General features: G+C 40.8%; 2 protein-coding genes across 2 annotated transcripts in view; one reads left to right on the top strand and one right to left on the bottom strand.

The window, feature by feature from the left end:
• Positions 1–2875, bottom strand: part of LOC148118638 (rho GTPase-activating protein 20-like) — a 32786-nt gene extending 29911 nt beyond the window's left edge. The window contains exons 1-2 of the mRNA XM_087900140.1: positions 2712–2875; positions 1450–1599 (exon numbers count right to left, since the gene is read on the bottom strand). Coding sequence (XP_087756266.1) covers positions 1450–1599; positions 2712–2863 — 302 coding nt within the window. The 5' untranslated portion in view covers positions 2864–2875. The remainder of the gene's footprint in view (positions 1–1449; positions 1600–2711) is intronic.
• A 9988-nt stretch (positions 2876–12863) lies between these two features.
• On the top strand, positions 12864–13634 carry LOC125394018 (translationally-controlled tumor protein). The gene is given in 2 exon segments (XM_048424717.3): positions 12864–13354; positions 13357–13634. Coding segments are annotated over 2 exon segments (516 nt in total). The 5' UTR covers positions 12864–12900; the 3' UTR covers positions 13419–13634.
• Positions 13635–16123: the final 2489 nt, after the last annotated feature.

The following is a 16123-nucleotide window of genomic DNA, read 5'->3' as shown; positions in this document are numbered from 1 at the left end:
CAATTTCATCTGATCTGTTAGACCATCCCTCTAACTCCCAAAATGCACAAGTACATGGATACTACTTCTAATTACACCAAGTGATATAGAGAAATAATAGCAAACAGGGAATGCAATGGGTGCCAGTCATTGTCACAAATGTCCAATATTCAGTTATATGTCTATATAACCCAACATAACATATAAAAGATGTAAGAAAACTTGTTAATCCTCCTCTCAAACACTCCAAACATGTCCAATATAAACTGTTCATATGAACAGGCAAAACTGAAAAAAGGATCGGAAATAAAAATACTAAATAATTCAGATATGCAAAAGCAGATATGCAGAGAATGTCACAGTTAGAAACGTCTTACTAAACAGCTCTGTAAATACTTTCTTCAAGCCAACAACTGAAGCAGCATTCGATAAGGTAACAAAACATGGGGGTACGTATGCTAGCTGACTGAAATCTGATGAGGGCTGAGCAGAAGAGAGAATGAGGAAAGGAGGGTATGGGACACACAGGATGAACTCCTGCAGCAGGTCTGGTCCCAGGATCCCTTTGAGTGCAGCATTTCCGCTGGAGAACTTCCAAATACACAGAGGTCTTCCATATTTACATGTCAGCCTGAGCATGTGAACTGGAAACTGGCATATGCCCACAAGTCACTGTTATTCTGACAGTCCAATGAGACCAGTCCTGCCAAGCTCTCTGTAGGTACTAAGACTGACAACCTGCTACAGAGACATTCAGGAACGACAGATTCTATAGTGTAATTATCTTTTTATATAACAAAACAATGCTAATTTGGTAGTATTAAAAAACTTTAAAAACTAACTTGCCTGCTCAATAGTATTTAAAATACATACTCACGTAATTTTACTAAACATAACATCAGATTGTTGTTGGAACAATATGGCAAGGAGGACAATTGCTCACTCACTCAGCTTCCTTCCACAGTACCTGAGGATCCCTCTCACCACTGACACAAGGATGTTGAGAGTCTGACAAACCTAGGATTTATATCTTAGAATGGACTCCAGTACTACCAACCATTGATCCATTTGGACTTTTTTCGTGTAGGTAGCTTTCAGGAGGTAAATACTACACAAGCCAAGTGTCAAAACATCAGGTTAGAAAGAGACTTGACTGTGTTTATAACCAGATAAAACAGTTTCCTGCTCTTAAAACGTTCTAGTTAAGCCGGGCAGTGGTGGCGCACACCTTTAATCCCAGCACTCAAGAGGCAGAGGCAGGTGGATCTTTGTGAGTTTGAGGCCAGCCTGGTCCACAATAGCAAGTTCCAGGACAGGCTCCAAAGCTACAGAAAAACTCTGTCTTGAAAAAAATAACTGTTCTAGTAAAAAGAATTTTCATCTACATTTTCGATTTTGTTGGACAATTATGAAGTTGACTATGTTCACAGGCAGCTCACAGCAGCACAAAGACCAAGCTATGGGTCTTACCGAAAGGTGGCCACAAAATTCTCCATAGGCCATCCCAGGAGAATGGATTTCCTGGCCCGACTGGGGCCTACAAAGTCAGTGACCACACATTCCCCCATCCACAGGGCAGCCAGCGGGATGATGTATTTTATCTTGAAGTTTATCTTACACCTAAAATGAGAATTAGAGAAGATCCATTAGTTTGCTTCTTGAATAAAGGAGCAGTGGGGCTAACAGAAAGACCTAGTTCTTCCTGACCCAGGAAAAGCAGGACTCACCCATCTCTATCACTGCAGACACAGCTCACAAATGAACAAATGCATCTTAACAAAGCAGAGGCTGAGGGAAGCTTACCTAGCATAGGTTCTGCATATACCTTTTCCATATTTGCAAATATCTATGGTTTGTATATTCAGAATGTTGAATGAAAAGTATAAATTATACTGTGTATTTAAAACAGTGCTTTGAAATTTTTTGTATGAATCAAGGAAAACCTCATTTTAAAAACTTCCTAAGATACTTTCTCAACACCTATGCAAATAAATTGATTTAAATTCAAGGTCATAATTCTATTCTTAAGTGCTTCATGGGCAATTGCCTCTAATGAAAATCCTTTGAAAATATTTAGTCTGCAAATAACATCACCTGATCCTGTTTCTATTACAGGAAATCCCATAATGGCTAATACCCAGAGCTGCACAGACATGGATAGAATCAGACAATCTAATAGTCAAGCACAGCTCAGAACTGCTGGGCCTCTCTGGTTCATCTCTTCTCTCCTAAAGTTTCTATTTGGGAGCACCACTAAGAGAAGTGACCCTCCTTTATAAAGTCTTGGCTTCATTTTCTTCCCAGGATAATCAGCCTTTCTATTGGGACTGCATGTTTATGTACAGGGACAAATTACATACACTTGTTACCAATAAATCTACAGCTACCATGGAGATATATAAAATGCACCATACCATGACATTTTACAAAACAGTTGTTCATAGGATGCCCACTGTGTTTCTTTCTCTTAATAACCAGATCTACCTGACTATGACAATAACTTTCCTAAGTGGTAGGATTACTGACATTTTCCCTAATTACTAATGCTCCAGTAGATTCTTGACTGGATTTTCTACAGGAGCACAGGACAGAATAGGACCTCAACACAATGTTGAATGAATAGGAACAAAAACATTTGTAAGCACAGAAGGATAAAAATCTTTTTGATTTGTTGTACAGTAAGAGCTGGAGACAATACAATCCTTGACATCAGTAAAACATGAAGAAATTACATACCGACTTTGGTCACAACCAAGAAGTCTCTGTACAAATGCAGATGACACTTCTTACTGCTAGAGCCTCGTCTGAGCTCCACTGGTCCATGGGACACCAGGTATTGAATATTCATCTCCCCAGTTGAGGCTTTCTCATTGACAGATTCCATTGCAGTACAGAGGCTTTTCCTGGTACAGGCCAAACACTAACAGAATAGAGAGTCAATAGTCAACAAAATAACCTAACACAAAGATTGGGGAGTTACATAAAATTAATCATGAAGGCTCAGTTCTTATAGCAGGGTTCCATGGTATAACAGTTTTAAAAGATACAGAGTACATGAGTACATTTAGGAAACTGTACTAAGGACAGATTGAAGATCTGGAATTTGAAGAATAATATACTTGGAGGTAAAATAATCATCAAACACACTGAGAAAAGAGAAATGACCATACTACAGATAGTGTGCAATAGTTGTGTCAAAAAATACATTAAGTCCAATCATAACACTTGAGAACTGGCCAATGGATTAGCAACATGTAAGTCATTGAGAACATTAAGCCAAAGAGAACAGTATCGGTGGAATGATGGGAATACTAGTGTAAAAGACCATAAAATATAGAAATTTCATCAATGATCCCAAATCCCTGATTCTTCCAAACTATGAATATGTCAGTTGGGACAGACATCATGCAGATGTTACTAGCATTGTGATCCTGAAACCCATCAGCTCCGTTCTCATCACCTAAGATAGTATAAATCATAGAGATCTACTCAGGTAGGGTCAGACACCTGTTACTCTAGAAAAAGTCAGATTTGAAGAAAAGTGGTATTAACATTGCGGTTGTTGACTGAAGTGGAATGGAAAGACCGTGAAGAAATACAGCTTCCCTGAGAAAACTACAGTCCTCAGGTGACCACCCTCTCTGCAATAATCAAATTTAGTCAAACTCTAAATGAACCAAGAATCAAAGCTTTCTGAGTCTCCAAGGAAGAATGCAGTCTATCATATCCTTGATCTACCTGTTCCCCCTGAGTGTAGGAACTAGGAAGTCCACCTGTGCTTACTGCAGATAGAATTGAAGTTTATCGGTGTTGTTTTCAGTGATTAAGATTCTAACAACTGTTACACAGGTAGTTCATCTTCATAGTCCATGGAGGTGACCTAGTGCTGCTGCAACAGATGCCAAGAATGTGGAACAGCAGAAAATAAATTTTTGAAAATGTGAAAGAATTTTGAAGAACACAGCTTAATTTACTTTAAAGAAATTGATACCCACATGAAGAATTTTGGGTACCAAAGACTTGGTTAAGGAGCTATTTAAAGTGAAATAGGATGACTAAACTGAAGCATTATTTCCTTAGATAATGTATGAAATATCAAAAATTCATATTGGCAGCAATAATAATTGTAAAGTTACTATAGATAAACAACCTTAAAAGCAGATAATTAAGGCTTGAGGAAGATCTAAGTATTCTGTGTCATTGATAACTGATATATCCATGTTAGAATTGTTTATATGACTGTATAGCACACAGAGTTTTAAAATTATGGAATTACATACGTAATCAAAGCCATTTGATAGAAATGTGACAATAATGGTATTCTGTGAATAACATTCTTACATTAAAAAATCAATGGAGGGAGAGCTCAATTTGTTTTATGAGATCACACTCTGATACCCAAACAACATAAAGACCCAAAGAAGAAAGAGAATTGCAGAACAATTTTCCGTTGGAACATAATTGCAACAATACTCAATAAAATATTTGCTAACTGAATCCAAGAACATAACCAAAAGATTATCCCCCATGACCAAGAAGGCTTCATTCCAGAAATGCAGGGATGGTTAACATATGGATATTAATAGTGTAATCTACCACATAAACAAACTGGAAAAAGTCAGATAATCTTCTCATTAGATGTACAAAAGGACTTTGTCAGAATCCAAGTCCTCTTTATGATAAAAGTCCTGGGCAAATTAGGGATACAGGGAACCATACCTCAACATACTAAAGGCAGTTTACAGGAAGTTCAAGGCCAACAACTTAAATGAAGAGAAATTCAAAGCAATTCCACTAAAAACATGAACAATTCAAACTTGTCCACTTTCTCCGTATGTATTCAATACAGTATCTGACATCTTTACTGAGTACTAAGACATCTAAAGAGAGATCAAAGGGATACATATTGAAAAGGAAGAAGTCAAAGTATCTTTATTTGCAGAAAATGTGATAGTATAAATAAGTGACCCAAAAAACCCCACCATCAAATTCAGACATTGATAAACACTTTGAGGAATGTAGGTAGCTTGATAGAAAATTAACTCACCCAAATCAGTGGCCTTCCTGTATACAAATGACAAATTGACTAAGATAGAAGTAGGTAAACAATACCTTTCAGAATGAATTCATGATAAGCAACCAAAATCTCTAGACCCACGTTGTTAAGTATAGATTAAGAGGGTGTGGGAACAGATGCCAGGGGAAAGGTAAACAGTTAGCTATGAATTGATGGTGGGGGGTTAAATTAGAGGATCATATGGGAGGGCGGTGGGAGTGTGAGACATAGAGGGAATATAAGGAGAAGCTGCTAAAGCTGAGGGCCATTTCATGAGTAGGATGGAAGCTGAATGCAGCAGAGGCTTCATTATCTAAATGCAACTGCCAGACACTAGAGGCAAAGAAGATTCAACTGTCCATATCTTGTCACGAAATAAAGCTTCCTGTCCCAAAATCAGTTGCATCTAACTGAGTTGTTGTCCAGTGGATTGCCATGTTCCCTTTGGAATCTCCAAGTAACCCAGGCTTTTGCCAAGGCTCTAGGTTTCTCTCTTCAAACTGATCACAAGGTCCCATAGTTGAGGGAAACACATACACAACTCATTGAAGATACAGAACTTGAACTGATGCCTACAGAGAGCCTTCATTCCTTCGATCTAGCATCTTTGTTCACACTACCCAAAAATAAATGTAAACACCAAGTCAGCTATCAACCTTTAATCTGCGGTGGTGTCCTGCCTGCAATGGTACAGAGCACAAAGCTTGTGGGAGCAAACAACCAGTATTTGATTTGACTTAAGGCCAATTCCATAATATGTAATCCATAACCATCACAGTCAGTGTGAACAAGAACCTGACACCAGGTAGCCCAGGGACTAAGGGGAGAACCCAGTACTGCTGTTCTAATTAAATAATGTAGTAATAAAATGATTCCTAATGAAATATGCTATGCTATCAGATAAATGCCTTGTTCAACTGCCACCAGAGAAGCTTCCCCCTACAGAAAATTAGAACAAACACAGAGACCCACACACAGACGATAGAATGAGACTGAGAGACTTGGAACACTCAGCCCTAAGAGCGAGGTCTCCATCAAAACTGTCCTTTCAGGGAACAGGAAATCCTTCAGAAGTGGCAGAGAGGGTGTAAGAGCCAGAGGATTGAAGGACACCAAGAAAACAAGACCTTCTAAATCAACATGACCAATGCGCATCTGAGCTCACAGTGACTGAGGCAGCATACACGGCCTGCACTGGTTCTATCAGGTCCTTTGCATATAAATGATGGCTTCCACCTTAGTGTTTTATATGATTTCTGAGTGTGCAAACAAGTGGGTCTCTGATTCTTGGGCCTTTTCTTAACTATTTTTCTACTATTTGCTGGTCTGTTTGTTTTTTGGGTTTTTTTTTCAAGTTCCAAAAAACTAGCTTTTCTTTTAAGTTTTTTATTTTATTTTATTATCATCCCTTAGAAGTCTGCTTATATTCTATTGAGCAAGAGAGAGGGAGTAGATCAGAATGGGAGGGGAGGTGGGAAGAAGCTGTGAGGAAAAGAGGAAGGGAAAACCATAATCAGGATATATTATATTTTAAAAATCTATTTTCTCTAAAAGATTAAAACAGAGAATTCAGAAAAAACATTATAATGATATAAAATATTGAGAAGACTACAAAACAGACGGCACTAGAAAAACACGAGTCACATTGTTATTTTCCTATGAATAATAGCCATTATACTATTTAAAAACAAACAATTTTTACTGGAGAAAAGTAGTTCTGCTTAAAAAAAATAAAAACAATTCTAATAGTACTTAGATTCCTTCCCATAAGACAAAAACAAAACAAAAAAACCGCCTTGCCACTCTTGGTGGCAGCAGGAAAATGAGCAACTGCTAGAGTGTGAAGTTTACGGTCAGTCTACTGTTTCCAAGTGCTTAAGCACTAACGTCTGTGTAAACTGTCAGAGTAATATAAGTTCTACAGTGCCAAGAAAGAGGCTGAACTGGAAAATTCTTTAATTAGGAATGATTTACAAATTTGCAGAAATCATTAAAATCTGGGAATGAAAACATACATTCATACACAACTTTGAAGAGTATGAATTACTACGTTAAAGATACCATTAATCTATGCAGTGTGGCTACGTATATAATATGTTTATGTCTTTATACACACCAGCATATATATAAATGTATATATACATATATATGTGGAGGATATACATACACATTTAACTAATTTCCTACGCTCCATTCTTCAAGAAAGACTCACATAAATATAATACATTTACTGAGCAAGGACTGAAGGAAAAGGGAAAAGGAGGGGTAAGAAAACAATAGTTTTCCCTCAAGCTGAAAACTTTGAGAAGCTGTGAAAAGAAGTAGTTCCAATTTAGTGACATAATTCGAGTGAATTAGATTTCTTGTAATGTCATTCCTGCCATAGAGATTGCTCATATTTTAGAAAATAGGTACTGAAGAACAACAAATAAATTTGGAAACATCAAAAGATTCCTAAAAGCCAGAGATTTTTTAGAACTGTGGATGAAATGTGCCCACTCTCCAGTTCACTGCTCTGTGATCAAAATAGTTAAAACAACTGGACTGAGCAGAGCATGAAACCTCCCCACAACTCCAACAGTCACTTTAAGAAACTTGCAGACATTTCCTTCCCATGTAGTTCAGAGCATTCGTCCCCTGACATGTAATGTCTCCCTTCTTTAGGTGACAGCACTTAACATTATTATTCTAAGTAGCCTTCTGTAAAGCTGGAACCAAAGTGTAAGAATTAGTTCACATAATCTGGAAGGATCAAGATAGGACATCTCCTGAGAACACCAGTCCATCCTAAGGATCAAAAGTGGATATTAGAATACCTTTTCAGCAGAGCCTGGAAGGGAGAGCCTTTCAATGGACTTGAAATTCTCTTTTTTTTTTTCTCCTTGGCACTAAACACCACAGATAGCCACAGCAGTTGGCAGACCAACTACTGAAGTCTGAGGAGTCTGCAATAGTCAAGGAGACTGAGCACTGTGATGTCAGAGTTCTGAGGCTCATGATGTAACTGACAAAATGACATGTACCTAGCCCTCATCTGTTTTTATCCGACAAAATTTTACTTTCAAAAATATTTTAGGGATGAACAGAGATGCTGAGACTACACAAACTTGTACTACATCCCCAAAACCCTAATGTGCTATGATAGCTACATATGTTAGATTATTTTCTGTTACTCACCATTTTGAAGTTTGAAAGGATAAAAGTAGTCTATCAGTTTGGTCTCTGATCACTTTAACCTTGATTATTTTGCATCATTTCAAATGGTGTCATGTCGGGGACATGGATGAGACAGCGTGGGGTAAACAAGAGCCAGACAAGGAAGACAGGCTTAACCTTGTTCTCAGTCAATTATGTTCATGTATCCATGAGAATGGTCCCACTAAATCAGCTTTAATCCCTTTTGAGGTCAGTACTTGCAAACAGAGGGTGGCCTTCTAGGGTTGTCCATCTCTTAAAAATGCCACCATCCCTCATCCTTGCCACACTGGGGAATAAGCTTCAACATATAAACCCATGGAATGAAATGACTCCATTCACAGAACTAGGAAATACATACTTGTACAGTTAAGGCTAGAAAATCCCCACTAAAGCAATGGTTCTTTCCATTATTATTTTTTGTTTATGGAATTTTGTTATGTTTTAATTGAAATAGACTTACATCTTGTTCTCTCCCTTTCCTACATAGATTCCATCCCAACTGCCCTCACTTTAAATCCTCCAATTCTTTTCCACTCTTAACTTGATAGTCTCCTGTTTCTTTTGTTATTGCGTGTACAATACACACACACACACACACACACACACACACACACACACACACACACACATACAAACACATATTTCTTGCTGACCCTGATTTTGGTATTTGTGTGTTCATTGTTTCAAGTCTGACCACACTGCACTGGAAAGCCAGTAAGGGATCAGTTCCTAGGAGATGCTATTTTTCCTTTTGCCAGCAGCCATTAGTTTTCTGTAGTTCTTTTCCTAGGCATGGGGCCCTGTGAAATATTTTCCTGTTATTCTTTCAGATTATTTTTTATTGTTTTTTATTGTGCTCCATATTTTTCTCTGCCCTCCTCCCGGCTTCTCCCCCTCCCCATCAAACTTCCCCCAAGGTTCCCATGCTCCCAATTTATTGGAGATCTTGTCTTTTTCCACTTCCCATGTAAATTAGATCTATGTGTGTTCTCTTAGGGTACTCATTGTTGTCTAAGTTCTTTTTAAAAAAAAAAATCCACCTCCTTACCTCACCTCCTTCATTTTCCTCCCACTCCCCCCATTTCATTACCCCCTTCCTCTCTAGTCCTAAGAGAAGTCAGGGTTCCCTGCCCTGTGAGAAGTCCAAGGTGCTCCCCTCTCCATCCAGGTCTAGTAAGGTGTGCATCCAAACAGACTAGGCTCCCAAAAAGCCAGTCCATGCAGTAGAATCAAGACCCAGTGCCATTATCATTGTCTTCCAAATCAGACCCCATTTTCAGCCACATTCAGAGAGCCCAGTTTGATCACATGCTCGTTCTGTCCCAATCCGGCTGGTCTTGGTGAGCTCTCATTAGATCAGTCACAATGTCTCAGTGGGTGGACGTACACCTAGTGGTCCTGATTTCCTTGTTCATCTTCTCCCTCCTTCTGCTCTTCATCTGGACCTAGAGAGCTCAGTCTAGTGCTCCAATGTGGGTCTCTGTCACTATCTCCATCCAATGCTGGATGAAAGTTCTATGGTGATATGGAAGATATTCATCAGTGTGGCTATGGGAGAAGGCCACTTCAAGCACCCTCTCCTCTGCTGCCCAAGGACCTAGCTGCGGACATCCCCTTGGACACCTGGGAACCCCTCCATAGCAAGCCTCTGCCAACCCTGAAATGGCTCCCTTAATTAAGATATTTACTTCCCTGCTCCCACATCCACCCTTCCTCCATCTCAACCATACCACTCCCCCAAGCTCTCCCCAATCCTCCTCTTCTCCCTTCTCTCTCCACCTCTCCCCTTCTCCCCACCCCACCCCCCCATCCCTGTGCTCCCAACTTTTGCCTTATGATTTTTGTCTACTTCCAATTTCCAGAAGGATAAATATATGTTTTTCTTTGGGTTCACCTTATTATTTAGCTTCTCTAGGATCAGAAACTATAGGCTAAATGTCCTTTGTTTATGGCTAGAATCCACTAATGAGTGAGTACATACCCTATTCATCTTTTTGGATCTAGGTTGTCTCACTCAGTAAAGTGTTTTCTATTCCCATCCATTTGCATGCAAAATTCAAGTTGTCATTATTTTTTACCACTGAGTAGAACTCTAATGTGTATATGTTCTTAACATGTCTGTCGATAGTGCCATTTTTCTGATCTTGTTTATGAAGCTATTTCTAGGAGAAACTTTCACAGACGACTTCCTGGTATTTGGCTCTTACATTCGTTCCAATCCCTCTTCTGCTATGTTCCCTCAGATAAAGATGCAGGGGCTGCAAATAAATCTATTCAGTGGGGTTGGGAATCCTGCTTTGGTGTTTACAGTTGTGGCTTCTTGTTTACAGTAGTGATGGTCTCCGTTTACTGTAATGAGTACCACCCTTGGAATGAGGGTGCTCACTACACTTATGTGTGTATATAAAATAAGACTTAGAACTTCATAAGAAATTACAATGAGATCTAATGATTCTCTGAATTTCCTCTGTGTCTGTGGTTATGTCCCCCTTTTCATTTCTGATATTAATTTGCATGTTCTCTCTCTGCCATTTGATTAGTTTGGAGAGGGGTTTGTCAATCTTGTTGATTTTCTCCAAGAACCAGGTTTTTGCTTCATTGACTCTTTGGATTGTTTTATGTGTTTCTATTTTGTTGATTTCAGCTCTCAGTTTGATTATTTCCAATCTTCTACTCCTCCTGGGTGAATCAGCTTCTTTTTTTTCTAGAGCTTTCAAGTGTGCTGTTAAGTCTCCAATGTGTGCTTTTTCCATTTTCTTTAATTGGGCACTTAGTGCTATGAACTTTCCTCTTAGCACTGCTTTCATTTTGTCCCATAGGTTTGAGTATGTTGTGTCATTATTTTCATTAAATTCAAGGAAGATTTTATTTCTTTCTTTATTTCTTCTTTGACCCAGGGGTGATTTAGTAGTTGACTGTTCAACTTCCATGAGTTTGTTGGCTTCCTGGGGGTAGCATTGTTGTTGAATTCTAACTTTAATCCATGGTGGTCTGACAAGACACAGGTGGTTACTAATATTTTTTTGTATCTGTGGAAGTTTGCTTTGTTACCGAGTATGTGGTCAATTTTCGAGAAGGTTCCATGATCTGCAGAGAAGAAGGTATATTCTTTCCTATGTGGGTGGAATGTTCTATAGATGTCTGTTAAGTCCATTTGATTCAATACCTCCAATAATTCTCTTATTTCTCTGCTAGGTTTCTGTCTGATTGACCTGTCCATTGGTGAGAGAGGAGTGTTGAAGTCTCCTACTATTAGTGTCTGTGGATTGATGACTGCCTTGAGTTCTAGAAGTGTTTCTTTTACATAAGTGGGTGCCTTTATATTAGGATCATAGATATTCAGGATTGAAACTTCCTCCTGATGAATTGTTCCTGTTATGAGTATGAAATGTCCATCTCCATCTCTTCTGATTTATTTTAGTTTGAAGTCGATTTTGTTAGATATTAGAATGGTCACACCCACTTGTTTCTTAGGTCCGTTTGCTTGGAAAACCTTTTCCCAGCCCTTTACTCTGAGTAGATGTCTGTCTTTGTGGTTGAGGTGTGTTTCTTGTAAACAGCAGAATGTTGGATCCTGGAGATCTCGGTGGGATCTCCAATTACCGTGCAAGGGCGGGCTGGAAACAGGAGTCTCGACAGAGGGTATCCAGGTTGAATGAATCCACAGAGCACGAGGTTGAGGAGGAACAGCTTCTTTATTGTTCTGCTGGGGCTAGCTTTTATACCATGGCACCAAAAGAGGAAGGGGCTGTGAAGGGACTGTTACCTGACCACAGTAGGGACTGTCACCTGACCCCAGCAGGGACTGTCACCTGACCCAAGCAGGGACTGTCACGTGACCCCAGCAGGGATCAAGGAATGAACACGTGCACTCAAACTTCCTTACCCAACTCCAGGAGCAGAGGGAAGTCATTATGTTTTCTTTGCAGATAACCACCTCAAATGGGGGCAGGGAAATGTAACTCGGGCCTGCAATTCCCACAAAGAATTTTCTTAAAAAACGCATTTATGTATGTGTGGCCATTTTTGAGATGGGATTTTCCTGTGTGAAAGCCCTGACTTCCCTGGACCTCGATATGTAGATCTGGCTGGTCAAAAACTCACAGAGATCTGCCTGCACCTGCCTCCAAGTGCTGGGATTAAATGTGTGTTTGCCAAAACTCAAGTCCAAATGGATCAAAGACCTCAACATAAAGAAAATCACATGGAACCTCTTAGAAGAGAAAGTGGGAAGTACACTTGAATACATTGCAACTGGAGACCACTTCCTAAATATAACCCCAGTAGCACAGAAACTGAGAGAAACAATTAGTAAATAGGTCCTCCTGAAACTGAGAAACTTTTGTAAAGCAAAGAACAGGTCAACAAGACAAAACAGGAGCCTACAGAATGGAAAAAGTTCTTTACCAACCCCACATAAGATAGAGGACTGATCTCAAAAATATACAAAGAACTCAAGAAATTGGTCATCAAAAGAACAAATAATCCAACAACAACAACAACAAAAAAAGGAGTACAGACCGAAACAGAGAACTCTCAACAGAGGAATCTAAAATGGCTGTAAGAGCTTTTCCGCCCACTCCCCGCCCCCCCCCCCCAGCGCCAATCCGGCTGCACCGAGCTTGCTCCGGGCTGTCAGGCTAGTGCCTCCATCCCCAGTCGCCACCATGATCATCTACCGGGATATCATAAGCCATGACGAGCTGTTCTCCGACATCTACAAGATCCGGGAGATCGCGGACAGGCTGTGCCTGGAGGTGGAGGGCAAGATGGTCAGTAGAACAGAGGGTAACATCGATGACTCGCTCATTGGTGGGAATGCTTTCGCTGAAGGCCCAGAGGGCGAAGGTACCGAAAGCACAGTAGTCACTGGTGTTGACATTGTCATGAACCACCACTTACAAGAAACCAGCTTCACAAAAGAGGCCTACAAAAAGTACATCAAAGATTACATGAAATCACTCAAAGGCAAACTTGAAGAACAGAAACCAGAAAGAGTAAAGCCTTTTATGACTGGGACTGCAGAGCAGATTAAGCACATCCTTGCTAATTTCAATAACTACCAGTTTTCTATTGGTGAGAACATGAATCCAGATGGCATGGCTGCTCTCCTGGACTACTGTGAGATGGCGTGACTCCATACATGATTTTCTTCAAGGATGGCTTAGAGATGGAGAAATGTTAACAAATTGGATCTATCACCTGTCACCATAACCGGCTGCTGCTTCCCATTCATACAACACCAGGACTTAGGACAAATGGGACTGATGTCACCTTGAGCTCTTATTTTGACCGTGATTTATCTGGAGTGGAGACATTGTTTTTTTCTTTTTTCCTTTTTTTTCTTTAAAGAAAAAACATGTCATGTAGGTTGTCTAAAAATAAAGTGCATTTAAATTCACTTAAAAAAATAATAAAATGGCTGTAAGACACTTAAGGAAATGTTCAACGCCCTTAGCCATCAGAGAAATGCAAACCAAAACAACTCTGAGATTCCATCTTATACCTGTAAGAATGGCCAAGATCAAAAACACTAAGAACAACTTACGCTGGAAAAGATGTGGGGCAAATGGAACACTTCTGCATTGCTGGTGGGAATGTAAACTGATTTAGCCCATTTGGATATCAGTATGGGGATTTCTCAGAAAATTAGGAAACAATCTTCCTCAAAATCCAGTAACACCACTTTTGGGTATATACCCAAATATGGATACATACACACACACACACACACACACACACACACACACACACACACACACACATATATATATATATATATATATATATATATATATATATATATATATCTCAAAGACCATGCACTTAACTATGTTCATAACAGCATTGTTTGTCATAGCCAGAAACTGGAAACAACCTAAATGTCTCTCAACCAAAGAACAGAAAAAGAAAATTTGGTACATTTACACAATGGAGTACTACACAGCAGAAAAATAATGACATCTTGAAATTTGTGGACAAATGGATAGATCTAGAAAGTGATATAACCCAGACCCAGAAAGACAAATATCACATGTAGTCATTTATAAGTGACTTTTAGACATAAAACAAAACCATTTAAAAAGACAGCTTACAATTCACAATCCCAGAGAACCTGACCCTGCATCCTTCTCCAATAAAACTGCTGCCACCGCCTGTGAAATGCATGAGATCTGGATTTGAGCACACAATCGGCTTCCATGTGCTTGCTGAAGTATCTCTGTGCAGCCATGGATGACATCAGATTCTGAGTTAGGCAGCAGCAAGGTCACTGGGTTGAGCAAGAATCTCAGAAGGAACCTAATGCAAGGGGGTTTAGGAGCAAAGCCTGGTAGTGTTGGGAGGACTTATTTATGTCTGACAGAGCTAAGGTGGGGGCCTTTACCAGAGCTTTCCTTGTGGCTCTGTAAGCTCCTTCTTGAGTCCCAGTAGAGAGGAAGGGTTCCTCTGCCCCATGGGTAGCATCATATAAGGGTTTTGCAAATTCACCAAATCCTGGTACCCAGAGCCGGCACAATCCAGCTGAGCATAAACCTCCCGAACCAATCTCCGGGTTTGGGAGACTGGAATACTGAAAATAGTTTGTTTTTGAACAGGCAGCAGCCATCTCTTACCTTCTTTCAGTATATATCCTGGGACACACATGTGGGCCATTTTAGCCAACACTTTGTACCCCAATTGGCATAAAGTCTGAAGTAAGTCTCTGTTTGCCTGTAAGCAAGAATCTTGGTCCTTAGAAGCAATGAAAAGATCATCAACATATTGGATGAGATTTACCTAAGGGTGTGAGGTCCAAGAATCTTCAAGTCCCAATGTAGAGTTTCATCACAGATAGTTAGGGAATTTCTTTGTCCCACTGAGCCTGCAACCAGCAAGAGAGCCCTTTAGTCTGCAAGGTTCCTGGCCAGCAAATGGCCTGGATCCTGTGCCAGACAATCTGTCCTTCTGGAGGGGTGAGTGAGTTCCAGACCAGTGGCCGGCCTGATGCCCCGGAAAGGGGAGCTCAGGCACCCCCTCATCCCCCGCTAAATTTTCTGGCCATTCAGTGGGGGCTTCCCCTACCTCCCCGCCCCCCGCTGCTGCCTTACTCTTCTTATCCCATCCCAGCTTCCCCTCCCAAGCACCCCTCTCCATATCCGGAGTCATAGGATTTCCCCAGCTCAGCCTGCTTCGGGCTGGGGGTCTAGGGTAAAAGTGGTGAGGCAACTGCGACAGGACATTCATTGTCCCACTGAGTGTGCAACCAGCAAGTGAGACCTTTTGTCTGCGAGGTCCCTGGCCAGCAAGTGGCCAGGATCCTGTACCAGAAGATCCGATCAATCCTTCCGGGGAGTTGAGTGTGCGCCCTACCAGCGGTCAGCAAAAGCCCGGGAAAGGGAGCTCAGCTTGATCCCCAAGAACCCCTTTATTTCTGTGGGGTCATAGGATCTCCCAACTCAGCCTGCTTCGGGGCTGAGGGTCTGGGAACAAAGTGGTGAGGGCAATTGCTGCAGAAGTTTCTTTGTCCCAATGAGCCTGCAACCAGCAAGGGTACTCTTTAGTCTGCAAGATCCCTGTCCACCAAATGGCCTGAACCCTGTACCAGAAGATCCATCCTTCCAGAGGGGTAAGTGAGTGCCTGACCAGCATCCGGCCTGACACCCCGGAAAAGGGAGCTCAGGCACCCTCCATCCCCCCCTAAACTTTCTGCCCATATAGCAGGGGATTCCCCCAAGGCTGCTGCCTAACACTTCTTAACCCATTCCAGCTTCCCCTCACAAGCACCGCTCTCCATCTGCTGGGTCATAGGATTCCCCAACTCAGCCTGCTTCGGGGCTGAGGGTCTGGGGACAAAGTGGTGAGGGCACCTGCTGCAGGAGTTTCTTTGTCCCGCTGAGCCCGAACCCAGCA

Source organism: Myodes glareolus, chromosome 21 (genome assembly GCF_982192425.1).
Source record: "Myodes glareolus chromosome 21, mMyoGla1.1, whole genome shotgun sequence".
NCBI classification, from domain to species: Eukaryota; Metazoa; Chordata; class Mammalia; order Rodentia; family Cricetidae; genus Myodes; species Myodes glareolus.
This window is presented reverse-complemented; position numbering and strand designations above follow the sequence as displayed.